The following is a 16,536-nucleotide window of genomic DNA, read 5'->3' on the forward strand; positions in this document are numbered from 1 at the left end:
GTTTCCTGCCTTCTGGACTCTGAGAGCTTTATCCACCCTAATACGGTAAGGCGCTGCTCCTTCACGGTCCACCCCACGAACCAAAAAATCTCTCTGGCCTCCGGCTCCCACTCCGTGGCGATCCGGAGGTACTGCACTGCCACCCTCACCATCCAGGGCGTAGAGTTCAGCGGCTTCTGCCTCTACGTCCTCCCCAATTTCTGCGCTGGCCTGCTACTCAGCCTGGACTTCCAGTGCAACCTCCAGAGCCTAACCTTGATATTTGGCGGGCCCCGACCACCCCTTACTGTATGCGGCCTCACGACCCTTCAGGTCGACCACCTTCCCGATGTGCGAACCTCACTCCGGATTGCAAACCCGTCGGCACCAGGAGTAGACGGTACAGTGCCCAGGACAGGACCTTCGTCAGGTCTGAGGTCCAGTGGCTGCTATGGGAAGGTATTATCGAGGCCAGCAACAGCCCCTGGAGAGCCCAAGTGGTACTTGTAAAAATTGGGGAGAAAAAGAGGATGGTCGTTGACTGCAGTCAGACCATCAATTGGCATACGCAGCTTGACGTGTACCCCCTCCCTCGCATGTCTGATATGGTCAATCAGATTGCACAGCACCGGGTCTTCTCGACAGTAGACCTTATCTTGTTATGCTCTTGGCATAGCATAAGTGGCTTCCTTGATGTGCACTCTGACACGGAGTGTCCCTACTTGGGTTCGACTCTACTGTTAATCCTCTTATAGCTCCTCAGACTGACAAGCCAGTCTGCTACAATCCACGTGGTGGGTGTGATATTGAATCAACCCTGTGTCTCTACTCACTGAGTGTCTCCACTGGAAAGAGGAAGATCATGTGTGCTGTGTCCTTTATATATGGCTTGGTGTAATGCCGCCCTGTGAGAGTGTCACCTCTGTTTGTTTTGTGAATGCCCATTGGTCGTGTCCTATCTAACTGACCTATTAGTTGAGTGTCTGTGTGTCATATCTCTAGTGCTCCCTCTAGTGTCTATCTAGTCTACATGTATTTACATTAACCCCTTGTGTATTTACAGTGATGCATATCAGACGTGAAATCTGCCTACTACCAGCTCCCCATTTGCAAGGCGGACCGCCAGTACACCGCATTTGAAGTGGACGGCCGTCTTTACCATTTCCTTAGGGTTCCCTTCGGCGTCACTAATGGGGTCTCGGTTTTCCAACGGGAGATGGACTGAATGGTTGACCGGTACGGACTGCGGGCCATCTTCCCGTACCTGGAAAACATCACCATCTGCGGCCACGACCAGCAGGACCACAATGTTAAGCTTTCCAAATTTCTCCACACCGCCAAACTCCTTAACCTTACCTACAACAAGGAGAAATGTGTATTCAGCACAGACTGAATAGCCACCCTCGGCTATGTGGTCCAGAACGGAGTTCTCGGGCCCGACCCCGATCGCATGCGCCCCCTCATGGAACTCCCCCTCCCCCACTGCCCCAAGGCCCTCAAATAATGCCTGGGGTTCTTTTCATACTATGCCAAGTGGGTCCCAAACTATGCGGACAATCCACCGCTTTCCCACTGACGGCCGAAGCACGTCAGGCCTTCAACCTTATCAAGGCAGACATCGCCAAGGCCTCGATGCACGCGGTCGACGAGACGCTCCCCTTTCAAGACAAGAGCGATGCATCAGATGTCGCTCTGGCCGCCACCCTCAACCAGGCAGGCAGGCCTGTGGCATTCTTTTCCAGCACCCTCCATGCCTCTGAAATTCAGCACTCCTCCGTCGAAAAGGAAGCCCAGGCCATCGTAGCAGTGCGACATTGGTGGCATTACGTGGCCAGCAGGAGATTCATTCTCCTCACTGACCAACGGTCTGGTTGCCTTCATGTTTATCAACACTGAGCGGGGTAAGATCAAAAACAATAAAATCTTGAGGTGGAGGATCAAGCTCGCCACCTACAATTACCAGATTTTGTATCGCCCCCGTAAGCTCAACGAACCCTCTGATTCCCTATCCCGAGGTAGATGTGCCAGCGCACAAGTAGACTAACTCCGCACCCTGCATGACGATCTCTGTCACCCAGGGGTCACCCGCTTTTATCACTTCATAAAGGCCTGCAATCTGCTCTACTCCATCGAGGAAGTCAGGGCTATCACCAAGGACTGCCAGGTCTGCGCGGAGTGTAAACCGCACTTCTACCGGCCAGACCGTGCGTGCCTGGTGAATGGCTTCACCCCGTTGAGCGCCTCAACGTGGATTTCAAAGAGCCCCTCCCCTCCACCGACCGCAACACGTATTTTCTCAATGTGGTCGACGAGTACTCGAGATTCCCCTTCGCCATCCCATGCACCGACATGATGTCTGCCACCGTCATCAAAACCCTTAACTCCATCTTCGCTCTGTTCGGTTACCCCGCCTACGTCCACAGCGACCGGGGATCCTCATTCATGAGCGGGGATCCTCATTCATGTATGATGAGCTGCACCAGTACCTGCTCAAAAGGGGCATTGCTTCGAGCAGGACGACGAGCTACAACCTCCGGGGAAACGGGCAGGTGGAGCGGGAGAATGGGATGGTCTGGAAGGCCGTCCAGCTGGCCCTACGGTCCAGAATTCTCCCGGCCTCCCGCTGGCAGGAGGTCCTCCCCGACGCCCTTCACTACATTCGGTCACTCCTGTGTACTGCGATTAACGAAACCCCTCATAAACGTCTCTTTGTCTTCCCTAGGAAGTCCACCTCCAGAGTTTCGCTCCCAACATGGCTGGCAGCTCCAAGAACGGTTCTGCTCCGTAAGCACGTGCGGCTACACAAGACGGACCTGTTGGTTGAGAGGGTAGATCTACTCCACGCGAACCCCCAGTACGCCTACGTACTGTCCCAGCACCACCCTCCCTTCCCCTGGCGAATCCCGCCACAGCCCCCACTCCAGGACAGTCCGTTCTCCCCTTGATCCCACCTAGGGATGAAAGGAATGTCGACACGCTCCCAGATTCACCGACGACCGAGCCGACGCCTGACTCACCACCAACACTGTGGTGCTCTCAATGACGGATCAAGGCGGCCGATCGTCTAAATTTGTAACCTCCTCTGAAATTTTTAATGACAACCTGTATGCAAATAGTTTTCCACCATCCCCGCTGGACTCATTTTTTAACAGGGGGTGAATGTGGTAGTCTCCACTGTTGTATTATATTGTATATACTGCACTGCATATGAGGGTATTACGGTAAGGCCCCTGTACTACAGGTATGGGGGTCGAACCCTGCCTGTTTACTCCGCCCAGTAGGTGGAGTCGAAATGTGTGTGCCCTCCGAACTGCAGCCATTTCGGCAGTAGCTGTAGGAGGCCACACATCTCTGTGTAATAAAGCCTTGATTACTCTACTCTCATCTCGTCGTAATTGATAGTGCATCAACCCCCACAACCCGAAGATGTGTAGATTAGGTGGATTAGCCATGCTGAATTTCCCCATATTTGGAAAAAGGTTATTGGGTATTCTAAATTTATATTGAAAAAAAGATGGCACTGGCATAAAGCTGATGGTGCGGCTGGGCCTAGAGGGCACTTAGTTGGGGGGGGGGGGGGGGGGGGGCTGAGGGGACACCTATACGACCCGTGGCACTAAGTTCATCGTGGGCTGTTGGCAGTATGCGCAGCTGTATGGCTGCCTTGTCGGCTGCAGTAATGGTGTTCCGTGACCTTCCACTCCCATTCCACTATCTATCTCCTGGTCATCCCCGCTACTCCCCCCGGCCCTGGCAGAAGCCCCCCCCCCCGGTCAGTGGCACAACTGTCAGCTGGTGATGTTGGTGATATATATGGTGATATATATATATATATGGTGATGTTGGAACCCTTCCGTACCCCATCTCTCTACCTCACGACGCCGCGACCACGACGCCGGTTTCACGATTTCTAAAAGCACAGGTGAACTAGTGAAGGAAGAGCGATAGTGTCAGGATGGTGTGAGACTTAGAGTAAAACTTCAGATGATGGTGTTCTCATGCAACTTTGTTCTTGTCCTTCAAAGGCTTTTTATTAATTCATGGGATGGAGGTTTCTTTGGCTTGGACAGCATTTATTGCCAATCCCTAATTGCCCTTGAGAAGGTGGTGGTGAGCTACCTTCTTGAACTGTTGCAGTCCATGAGGTGGAGGTACACTCACAGTGCTGTTAGGGAGGGCGTTCCAGGATCTTGACAGTGACAGTGAAGGAATAGCGTTATATTTCCAAGCCAGGATGATGTGTGGCTTAGAGTGGAGCTTCCAGGTGGTGGTATTTCCATGTGTCAGCTGCCACTGTCCCTCCAGATGGAAGAGGTTGCATATTTGGAAGGTGCTGTCAAAGGAGTGTTGGTGAGTTCTAGGTGATAGAAGTCACAGGTTTAAGAGGTACCATTAAAGGATCCTGAGCAAGTTGCTGCAGAGCTTCAAGTATACAGCATACACATTAGGAGTGCATGTTGGGGCAGCATGGTGGCGCAGTGGGTTAGCCCTGCAGCCTCACGGTGCCGAGGTCCCAGGTTCGATCCCGGCCCTGGGTCAATGTCCGTGTGGAGTTTGCACATTCTCCCCATGTTTGCGTGGGTTTCGTTCCCACAACCCAAAGATGTGCAGGCTAGGTGGATTGGCCACGCTAAATTGCCCCTTAATTGGAAAGAAATGAATTGGCTACTCTAAATTTATTTTTAATTAAGAAAAAGGAGTGCATGTTTAAGAAGGTAGGTGGGGTGCTGATCGAGTGGGTTGCTCTGTCCTGGATGGTGTCAAGTTTCTTGAATGTTGTTGTAACTGCATTCGTCCAGGCAAGGGCAGAATATTCCATAAAACTCTTGATTTGTGTTTTCCAGCCTCTGACCTGCTCTTGCAGCCACAGTATTTAATTGGCTAGTCCAGTTCAATTTCTGGTCAATAGTAAGCCCCAGGATGTTGACTGTGGGGGATTCAGTGATGGTAATGCCATTGAATGGCAAGGTACAATGGTTAGATCTCTCTTATTGCAAATGATCATAGCCTGGCACTTGTTTCTCATGATTGTTCCTTGCCATTTGTCAGCTCAAGCCTGAATGTTGCTCAGGTCTTGCTGCATGTGGGCATGGACTGTTTCAGTATATGCAAAGTCATGAATGGTGCATAACAATGTACAATCATCAGTGAATATTCCCACTTCTGATCTTATGCTGGAGGGAAGGTCATTGATGAAGTAACTGAAGAGGGTTGCACCAAGGTACAGTGAAAAGTATTGTTCTGCGTACAGTCCAGGCAGATCATTCCATCCATGAAAAAAAACATAGGGAATGCATAATACACAATAAAATACAGAGACACAGGCATTGGGTGAATCATACAGGAATGCAGTACTACTCATTTGAAAATGTTTGTGAAGAGATCAGGGGCGGGATTCTCCGGGAACCGACGGGGCGGGCTGTACTGGCGCCAAGGAGTGGCGCGAACCAACTCCATTTTTTGCCAAATGTTGCCACACAGCGTGTGTGTCTAGGGAGTATAATAGAGGGCTAAGATGCAGCCTTGCGAGGCCCTGGTAATGAGGTCTATTGTGGAGGAGGTGTTGTTGTCTATCGTTTCTGATTCTGGTCTTTGAGTTAAGAAGTCGAGAATCAATTTGCAGAGGGAGGAGTCAAGTCCTAGGTTTTGGAGCTGTGATATGAGCTTGGCTGGAATTATGGTGTTGAAGGTGGAGCTGTAGTCAATGAATAGGGGTCTGACGTATGAGTCCTTATTTCCCATCATTGAGGATGGAGATATTTGGGGAGCCTATTCTCTAGTTAGTTGTTTAATTGCCGACCACTATTCATGGCTGGATGTGATAGGACTACAAGAGCTTAGATCTTATCCATTAGTGTTGGGATCACTTAGCTCTGAGTATCACATGCTGCTGTTCAGAGTCCTGTATCGTGACTTCACCAAGTTGCCTCCTCATTTTTAGGTACTTCTTCTGCTGTTCCCAGCATTCTCTATTACTCTTCTCATTGAGACAGGGTTAGCCCTTTGAATGCAGATCTCGCCTGCCAGCAGTCTCCAGAAAGTGGCAGGATCACTCCAGCTGGATTAGGCCCAGCTCCCAATTCCCATCTCTGTCATGAAAATCGGGCCCAATTGGTCAACATTTGGTGTCAAAGTGCAGTCAGGATCAAGCCCTCTGTGCCAATCCTGTAGTTAATGGGAGGCGAAACCAGCCAATGCGAACAGTAGGTGGGAGTTATTGTGAGTGCAGGAAAACTTGTCCACAATATGCAATGACTGGAATCCTCTGTATTAACACCAGGACTCAAGCAGAATGACTGAAGGTTCACAATGCAGGAACTCTGATGCTCAGTAATTCTAACTCGCCTCACCCTGCCCCAAATTGATGCCCATGATTGCTGAGGGCGGAGGAAACATCGGACAACATTATTCTATTTGGGTCCTGGCCGAGTTACTGACTGTTAGATAGAGATAGATAGAGAAATACAGCACAGAACAGGCCCTTCGGCCCATGATGTTGCGCCGAAATTTTGTCCTAGGTTAATCATAGAATTTTGGACAATTTTTCATGGCCAATCCACCCAATTTGCACATCTTTGGACTGTGGGAGGAAACCGGAGTACCCGGAGGAAACCCACGCAGTCACGGGGAGGATGTGCAGACTCCACACAGACAGTGACCCAAGTCGAAATCGAACTTGGGACCCTGGAGCTGTGAAGCAATTGTGCTATCCACAATGCTACCATGCTGCCCTTAAGAAGTTAACCTACACTCCATTATTCTACCCTAATCCATGTACCTATCCAATAGCCGCTTGAAGATCCCTAACGTTTCCGACTCAACTACTTCCACAGGCAGTGCATTCCATGCCCCCACTACTCTCTGGGTAAAGAACCTACCTCTGACATCCCCTCTATATCTTCCACCATTTATCTTAAATTTATGTCCCCTTGTAATGGTGTGTTCCACCTGGGGCAAAAGTCTCTGACTGTCTACTCTATCTATTCCCCTAATCATCTTATAAACCTCTATCAAGTCGCCCCTCATCCTTCTCCGTTCTAATGAGAAAAGGCCTAGCACTCTCAACCTTTCCTCGTATGACCTACTCTCCATTCCAGGCAACATCCTGGTAAATCTCCTTTGCACCTTTTCCAAAGCTTCCACATCCTTCCTAAAATGAGGTGACCAGAACTGCACACAGTACTCCAAATGTGGCCTGACCAAGGTTTTGTACAGCTGCATCATCACCTCACGGCTCTTAAATTCAATCCCTCTGCTAATGAACGCTAGCACACCATAGGCCTTCTTCACAGCTCTATCCAATTGAGTGGCAACTTTCAAAGATCTATGAACATAGACCCCAAGATCTCTCTGCTCCTCCACATTGCCAAGAACCCTACCGTCGATTGGTTTCACCAGGTCGGTCAAGGCAACCTTGAGGAGGAGTTTATAGAATGTATCCGCGATAGTTTCCTAGAACAGTATGTAATGGAACCTACGAGGGAACAAGTAGATCTTGTCCTGTGTAATGAGACAGGATTGATTCATGATCTCATAGTTAGGGATCCTCTCGGAAGGAGCGATCACAATATGGTGGAATTTAAAACACAGATGGAGGGTGAGAAAGTAAAATCAAATACTAGTGTTTTGTGTTTAAACAAAGGAGATTACAAGGGGATGAGAGAAGAACTAGCTAAGGTAGACTGGGAGCTAAGACTTTATGGTGGAACAGTGGAGAACCTTCCAAGCGATTTTTCACAGTGCTCAGTAAAGGTTTATACCAACAAAAAGGAAGGACGGAAGAAAGAGGGAAAATCGACCGTGGATATCTAAGGAAATAAGGGAGAGTATCAAATTGAAGGAAAAAACATATAAAGTGGCAAAGATTGCTGGGAGATTAGAGGACTGGGAAATCTTTAGGGGGCAACAGAAAGCTACTAAAAAAGCTATAAAGAAGAGTAAGATAGAGTATGAGAGTAAACTTGCTCAGAATATAAAAACAGACAGTAAAAGTTTTTACAAATATATAAAACAAAAAAGAGTGGCTAAGGTAAATATTGGTCCTTTAGAGGATGAGAAGGGAGTTTTAATAATAGGAAATGAGGAAATGGCTGAGGAACTGAACAGGTTTTTTGGGTCGGTCTTCACAGTGGAAGACACAAATAACATGCCAGCGACTGATAGAAAGGAGGCTATGACAGGTGAGGACCTTGAGAGGATTGTTATCACTAAGGAGGGAGTGATGGGCAAGCTAATGGGGCTAAAGGTAGACAAGTCTCCTGGCCCTGATGGAATGCATCCCAGAGTGCTAAAAGAGATGGCTAGGGAAATTGCAGGTGCACTAGTGATAATTTACCGAAATTCACTAGACTCTGGGGTGGTCCCGGTGGATTGGAAATTAGCAAACGTGACGCCACTGTTTAAAAAAGGAGGTAGGCAGAAAGCAGGAAATTATAGGCCAGTGAGCTTAACTTCGGTAGTAGGGAAGATGCTGGAATCTATCATCAAGGAAGAAATTGCGAGGCATCTGGATAGAAATTGTCCAATTGGGCAGACGCAGCATGGGTTTGTAAAGGGCAGGTCATGCCTAACTAATTTAGTGGAATTATTTGAGGACATTACCAGTGCAGTAGATAATGGGGAGCCGATGGATGTGGTATATCTGGATTTCCAGAAAGCCTTTGACAAGGTGCCACACAAAAGGTTGCTGCATAAGATAAAGATGCATGGCATTAAGGGTAAAGTAGTAGCATGGATAGAGGATTGGTTAATTAATAGAAAGCAAAGAGTTGGGATAAATGGGTGTTTCTCTGGTTGGCAATCAGTAGCTAGTGGTGTCCCTCAGGGATCCGTGTTGGGCCCACAATTGTTCACAATTTACATAGATGATTTGGAGTTGGGGACCAAGGGCAATATGTCCAAGTTTGCAGATGACACTAAGATGAGTGGTAAAGCGAAAAGGGCAGAGGATACTGGAAGTCTGCAGAGGGATTTGGATAGGTTAAGTGAATGGGCTAGGGTCTGGCAGATGGAATACAATGTTGACAAATGTGAGGTTATCCATTTTGGTAGGAATAACAGCAAACGGGATTATTATTTAAACGATAAAATATTAAAGCATGCCGCTGTTCAGAGAGACTTGGGTGTGCTAGTGCATGAGTCACAGAAGGTTGGTTTACAAGTGCAACAGGTGATTAAGAAGGCAAATGGAATTTTGTCCTTCATTGCTAGAGGGATGGAGTTTAAGACTAGGGAGGTTATGTTGCAATTGTATAAGGTGTTAGTGAGGCCACACCTGGAGTATTGTGTTCAGTTTTGGTCTCCTTACTTGAGAAAGGACGTACTGGCGCTGGAGGGTGTGCAGAGGAGATTCACTAGGTTAATCTCAGAGCTGAAGGGGTTGGATTATGAGGAGAGGTTGAGTAGACTGGGGCTGTACTCGTTGGAATTTAGAAGGATGAGGGGGATCTTATAGAAACATTTAAAATTATGAAGGGAATAGATAGCATAGATGCGGGCAGGTTGTTTCCACTGGCGGGTGACAGCAGAACTAGGGGACATAGCCTCAAAATAAGGGGAAGCAGATTTTGGACTGAGTTTAGGAGGAACTTCTTCACCCAAAGGGTTGTGAATCTATGGAATTCCTTGCGCAGTGAAGCAGTTGAGGCTCCTTCATTACATGTTTTTAAGGTAAAGATAGATAGTTTTTTGAAGAATAAAGGGATTAAGGGTTATGGTGTTCGGGCCGGAAAGTGGAGCTGAGTCCACAAAAGATCAGCCATGATCTAATTGAATGGTGGAGCAGGCTCGTGGGGCCAGATGGCCTACTCCTGCTCCTAGTTCTTATGTTCTTATGTTAACCCTGTATTCCGCATTCATATTTGTCCTTCCAAAATGGACAACCTCACACTTGTCAGGGTTAAACTCCATCTGCCACTTCTCAGCCCAACCCTGCATTCTACCTATGTCTCTTTGAAGCCGACAACAGCCCTCTTCACAACTCCACCAATCTTCGAATTATCTGCAAATTTACTGACCCACCCTTCAATTCCCTCATCCAAGTCGTTAATGAAAATCACAAACAGCAGAGGACCCAGAACTGATCCCTGTGGTACGCCACTGATAACTGGGCTCCAGGCTGAATATTTGCCATCCACCACCACTCTCTGTCTTCTATCGGTTAACCAGTTTGTTATCCAACTGGCCAAATTTCCCATTATCCCATGCCTCCTTACTTTCTGCACAAGCCTACAATGGGGAACCTTATCAAATGCCTTACTAAAATCCATGTACACTACATCCACTGCTTTACCTTCATCCACCTGCTTGGTCACCTCCTCAAAGAAGTCAATAAGACTTGTAAGGCAAGACCTACCCCTCACAAATCCGTGCTGACTATCCCTAATCAAGCAGTGCCTTTCCAGATGCTCAGAAATCCTATCCCTCAGTACCCTTTCCGTTACTTTGCCTACCACCGAGGTAAGACTAACTGGCCTGTAATTCCCAGGGTTATCCCTATTCCCTTTTTTGAACAGGGGCACGACATTCGCCACTCTCCAATCCTCTGGTACCACCCCTGTTGACAGCGAGGATGAAAAGATCATTGCCAACGGCTCTGCAATTTCATTTCTTGCTTCCCATAGAATCCTTGGATATATCCCGTCAGGCCCGGGGGACTTGTCTATCCTCAAGTTTTTCAAAACGCGCAACACATCTTCCTTCCTGACAAGTATCTCCTCGAGCTTATCAGTCTGCTTCACGCTGTCCTCTCCAACAATATGGCCCCTCTCGTTTGTAAATACTGAAGAAAAATACTTGTTCAAGACCTCTCCTATCTTTTCAGACTCAATACACAATCTCCCGCTACTGTCCTTGATCGGACCTACCCTCGCTCTAGTCATTCTCATATTTCTCACATATGTGTAAAAGGCCTTGGGGTTTTTCTTGATCCTACCTGCCAAAGATATTTCATGCCCTCTCTTAGCTCTCCTAATCCCTTTCTTCAGTTCCCTCCTGGCTATCTTGTATCCCTCCAGCGCCCTGTCTGAACCTTGTTTCTTCAGCCTTACATAAGTCTCCTTCTTCCTCTTAACAAGACATTCAACCTCTCTGGTCAACCATGGTTCCCTCACTCGACCATCTCTTCCCTGCCTGACAGGGACATACATATCAAAGACACGCAGTACCTGTTCCTTGAACAAGTCCACATTTCACTTGTGTCCTTCCCTGACAGGCTATGTTCCCAACTTATGCACTTCAATTCTTGTCTGACAGCATTGTATTTACCCTTCCCCCAATTATAAACCTTGCCCTGTTGCACGCACCTATCCCTCTCCATAACTAAAGTGAAAGTCAAAGAATTGTGGTCACTACCTCCAAAATGCTCCCCCACTAACAAATCTATCACCTGCCCTGGTTCATTACCAAGTACTAAATCCAATATGGCCTCCCCTCTGGTCGGACAATCTACATACTGTGTTAGAAAAGCTTACTGGACACACTGCACAAACACTACCCCATCCAAACTATTTGATCTAAAGAGTTTCCACTCAATGTTTGGGAAGTTGAAGTCACCCATGACTACTACCCTGTGACTTCTGCAACTTTCCAAAATCTGTTTCCCAATCTGTTCCTCCACATCTCTGCTGCTATTGGGGGGGCGATAGCAAACTTCCAACAAGGTGACTGCTCCTTTCCTATTTCTGACTTCAACCCATATTACCTCAGTAGGCAGATCCCCCTCGAACTGCCTTTCTGCAGCTGTTATACCATCTCTAATTAACAATGCCACCCCACCCCCCCACCTCTTTTACCATCCTCCCTAATCTTGTTGAAACATCTATAACCAGGGACCTCCAACAACCATTTCTGCCCCTCTTCTATCCAAGTTTCCGTGATGGCCACCACATCGTAGTCCCAAGTACCGATCCATGCCTTAAGTTCACCCACCTTATTCCTGATGCTTCTTGCATTAAAGTATACACACTTCAACCCATCTCCTTGCCTGCAAGTACTCTCCTTTGTCAGTGTTACCTTCCCCACCGCATCACTACGTGCTTTGGCGTCCTGACTATTGGCTTCCTTAGTTGCTGGACTACAGATCCGGTTCCCATTCCCCTGCCAAATTAGTTTAAACCCTCCCGAAGAGTCCTAGAAAACCTCCCCCCCAGGATATTGGTGCCCCTCTGGTTCAGATGCAACCCGTCCTGCTTGTACAGGTCCCACGTTCCCCAGAATGCGCTTCAATTATCCAAATACCTGAAGCCCTCCCTCCTACACCATTCCTGCAGCCACGTGTTCAACTGCACTCTCTCCCTATTCCTAGCCTCGCTATCACGTGGCACCGGCAACAGACCAGAGATGACAACTCAGTCTGTCCTGGCCTTTAACTTCCAGCCTAACTCCCTAAACTTGTTTATTACCTCCACACCCTTTTTCCTACCTACGTCATTGGTACCAATGTGCACCACGACTTCTGGCTGCCCCCTTCAAGATCCTGAAGACACAATCCGAGACATCCCTGGCCCTGGCATCCGGGAGGCAACATACCTTTCGGGAGTCTCGCTCGCGCCCACAGAATCTCCTATCTATTCCCCTAACCATTGAATCTCCTATTACCATTGCTTTTGTATGCTCCCCCCTTCCCTTCTGATCCCCAGAGCCAGACTCATTGCCAGAGACCTGGCCGCTGGGGCCTTCCCCCGGTAGGTCATCCCCCCCCAACAGCATCCAAAATGGTATACTTGTTTTGAAGGGGAACGGCCACGAGGGATCCCTGCAGTGTCTGCCTGTTAGTTTTCTTTCCCCTGACTGTAACCCAGCTACTCTTGTCCAGTGCCTTTGGTGTGGCTACCTCCCTGTAACTCTTCTTGATAACTCCCTCTGCCTCCCGGATGATCCGAAGTTCATCCAGCTCCAGTACCTTAACACGGTCTCTGAGGAGCTGGAGTTGGGTGCACTTCCCGCAGGTATAGTCAGCGGGGACACCAGTGGTTTCCCTCACCACCCACATCCTACAGGAGGAGCATGCAACTGCCCTAGCCTCCATCCCCTCTTACTTTACAGAATTAGCTGCCCCGTGGACCAACTGGACCTCCGCCCTCCGACTCTGCTCCCAGTCAGCTGTACTCTAAACTCCTGGCTCCCTTCACGCTCTTTGATAAATATAGGAAATGAAATGTAAGGAACACCTTTCTCCCTCTTCACCTAACTCCCTCAGTCACCAAACTCTCACTGTAGCACTTAATGCCACAAGCTCAGCACTCCCTCAGTCACCAAACTCTCACTAGCACTCAATGCCACAAGCTCAGCAGTCCCTCAGTCACCAAACTCTCACTGTAGCACTCAATGCCACAAGCTCAGCACTCCCTCAGTCACCAAACTCTCACTGTAGCACTCAATGCCACAAGCTCAGCACTCCAGTGCAAACAAAGTCTGCACTGTAACTAGCTCCTATTTATGCTGTGACTCTCGCCTCTGAAAACTGGCCTAATCCAATTAACTAATTAACAAGCTCCAGCTGCAAGTAAGTACAAGTAGAACCTTGTTTGAAGCTGATTCAAAATTCACCTTCTTTTGGACCAAACAGCAACTTTTAAGTTAATTAACTAAATAAAATAAATACTTGACTTTAAATAAAAATCGACCCTTATACTCCCTCAGTCACCAAACTCTCACTGTAGCACTCAATGCCACAAGCTCAGCACTCCAGTGCAAACCTGTTCTGGAGAACTCAGACAGCAATTAGCAATGCATGACTAGAATGCACTAGATTTTCAGGTCAAAATTTAGTTTCAAATTTTCACATCTCATGAGCGACCACAAGATTGATACAGTTAGAGCCTTTTGTAGAATCAGGCTTATTTCCATATCTTCCCTCTCTGTGTTCTTCCAAGTATGGACCCCAATCAGGAGCTGATGTGCAAGCGGCAGAAATTTTCTGAGAAAATAAGATCAAAATGAAACATTTAATGATTTCTGCCTGATTTTTATTGATCATCAACACCTAAGGTGTAGAAACATTGAGCACGATTTAGCTGACATATTTCTAAGTGTCGTTTTTGGCACGATTGACGGAGTGTTTCTCGACAGCCCGGGTTGGCGAGATCGCGGCCCGTGTTAATGGCACTTAGTGCTGAAAGTGAATTCCCATGAGTCATAGTCATAGATGTTTACAGCATGGAATCAGGCCCTTTGGCCCAGCTTGTACATGTCGCCCAGTTTCTATTACTAAGCTAGAGAACACACATAGAACACATAGAACGGTACAGCACAGAACAGGCCCTTTGGCCCTTGATGTTGTGCCGAGCCTTGTCCAAAACCAAGATCAAGCTATCCCACTCCCTGTAATTTTGTTCTGCTCCATGTGCATATCCAATAACCGCTTGAAAGTTCCTAAAGTGTCTGACTCCACTGTCACAGCAGGCAGTCCATTCCACACCCTAACCACTCTCTATATAAAGAACCTACCTTGGACATCCCTCCTATATCACTAGCTCTACTGACCAACTTTGTTTGAATCAGTAATACCAACATCTCAAATGAAATTAAAAAGGCTTCTACCTCCTTCTCATTGAACTTTGGCAATGCGTGGGCATACTTAAAAAGATCCCCACCAAGCCTTCGACTATGAAGCTCTTTTGCTTCATCCTCCCGCACCAGCCTCCCTAGACAGGCGCCGGAATGTGGCGACTAGGGGCTTTCCATAGTAACTTCATTTGAAGCCTACTTGTGACAATAAGCGATTTTCATTTAATTTCATTTCATTTTAAGGACAGTAGCATTGTGGGTGGCAGAATTGCTTCACAGCTCCAGGGTCCCAGGTTCGATTCCGGCTTGGATCACTGTCTGTGCGGAGTCTGCACATCCTCCCTGTGTGTGCGTGGGTTTCCTCCAGGTGCTCCGGTTTCCTCCCACAGTCCAAAGATGTGCACGTTAGGTGGATTGGCCATGATAAATTGCTCTTAGTGTCCAAAATTGCCCTTAGTGTTGGGTGGGGTTACTAGGTAATAGGGATAGGGTGGAGGTGTTGACCTCGGGTAGGGTGCTCTTTCCAAGAGCTGGTGCAGAGTGGATGGGCCGAATGGCCTCCTTCTGCACTGTAAATTCCATGATAATCTATGATTAATCTAGGACAAAGATTCGGCACAACATCGTGGGCTGAAGGGCCTTTTCTGTGCTGTATTTTTCTATGTTCTATGTTCTATCACTATCCTCCAACTGTACGTTTTTCTTTCCATATGCCAATCTTAACTGACTGTCATATTTCATGGCCATTTTCTGAAGTTCAAACTCTCTCTCTCTTTCCCTGTCCTCTCTCTTGCTTTCTTTTTCCTCTCACTCTCTTTCTCTCTCTCTCTCTTTCTTTTTCTCTGATCTGTATTTCCCTTTCTCTTTATTTTTCTTCTCCTCGGCCTATTCTTTCTTTTCTCCTTTCTTCTTCCTTTTTTTCCCCGTCCCTATCTCTTTCTCTCTCTTTTTTTCTTTTTCCTGATCTGTATCTCCCTTTCTCTCTCTTTTTGTTTTGCCAGGGCCATTCTTTCTTTTTCTCTCATTTCCTATTCAAGCTGCTTTAATTCGTTTTCATGTTCAAGTTGCTTGGTTTGTAACTGAAGCTTTGCCATTTCTAATGCGTCAGGCAATTTGAAATGCTCAGCTACTGTCGTTAGTACCTCATCTTTTCGTACCTTGGCAAGTAATATTAAATGCAATGTATTTGCCAAAAATAACAGTTTATTTTTAGTCTCTGTCTGTAAGGTACTGCGTGTGACCATCTCCCCCACAAAAAAAACTTCTGAGCCTCTGAAAGAGCCATTGTCCACAACACACTCCCTACTTAAACTAAAATACCACACCTGAAAAGCTACCACAATATGCTCACCCTTCACCCTTTAAGTTCGCAAAGCCAACCCAATAGATAGACTTTTACCCGGACGAGACCCAATTTGTTATGGGCCAGGGTTTAGAGAACTCCAAAGTATATCATGGAGATCACCTGACCCACAACTTTTACTAGATTGCAGTATGGGGAGCACATGGCCCATTCTACACGTGTGGTGCAGCACAAATCTAAAAGTATTTTTAAAGCAAAACAATGCTTATTCTATGAACACAGTTAATCTTTTTAAAACATACAGTGAACATCTTAGCAATCATCAATTCAAATATAACCCCAAAGAATACAACACTCTAAGTAATCCTTAAACTTTCCTTTTTACATCCATAAGACAAAAAAATCCTTTTAAAAGAACCACATCATGTTTAAAGTCTCTACTGAGAGCAGTTATCACTCTTATCAATTCACCAGCAAGTACCCTGATCCATATTATGTAACATCAGGTTTTGAAAGGTGATGATGGGGTTACTCTCTGCTTTGTTCATTTAAAGTTGCTGGAGATTTATTTTAGCCTCAAGTCTAACTTTAGCTAGTCTCACTTGCCTTCATTTGGCCCATATCATTCTATATCCACACTGCCCATGTAACTGTCCAACTGCTTTTTAAAATCGTACCCACCTCTATCACTGCCACTGGCAGACTATTCCAGAAGCTCACCACCCTCTGTGTTGAGAAATTTCCCT

At 47.1% G+C, this 16,536-nt stretch overlaps 1 protein-coding gene across 1 annotated transcript in view; it reads right to left on the minus strand.

Moving 5' to 3' along the window:
• Nucleotides 1-13,743: 13,743 nt before the first annotated feature.
• LOC119951480 (sodium- and chloride-dependent neutral and basic amino acid transporter B(0+)-like) overlaps nucleotides 13,744-16,536 on the minus strand; it is a 90,629-nt gene continuing 87,836 nt past the window's right edge. The window contains exon 12 of the mRNA XM_038774690.1: nucleotides 13,744-13,897. Within this exon, the coding sequence (XP_038630618.1) occupies nucleotides 13,760-13,897 (138 nt within the window). The 3' untranslated portion in view covers nucleotides 13,744-13,759. The remainder of the gene's footprint in view (nucleotides 13,898-16,536) is intronic.

Source organism: Scyliorhinus canicula, chromosome 17 (genome assembly GCF_902713615.1).
Source record: "Scyliorhinus canicula chromosome 17, sScyCan1.1, whole genome shotgun sequence".
Lineage (NCBI taxonomy): Eukaryota > Metazoa > Chordata > Chondrichthyes > Carcharhiniformes > Scyliorhinidae > Scyliorhinus > Scyliorhinus canicula.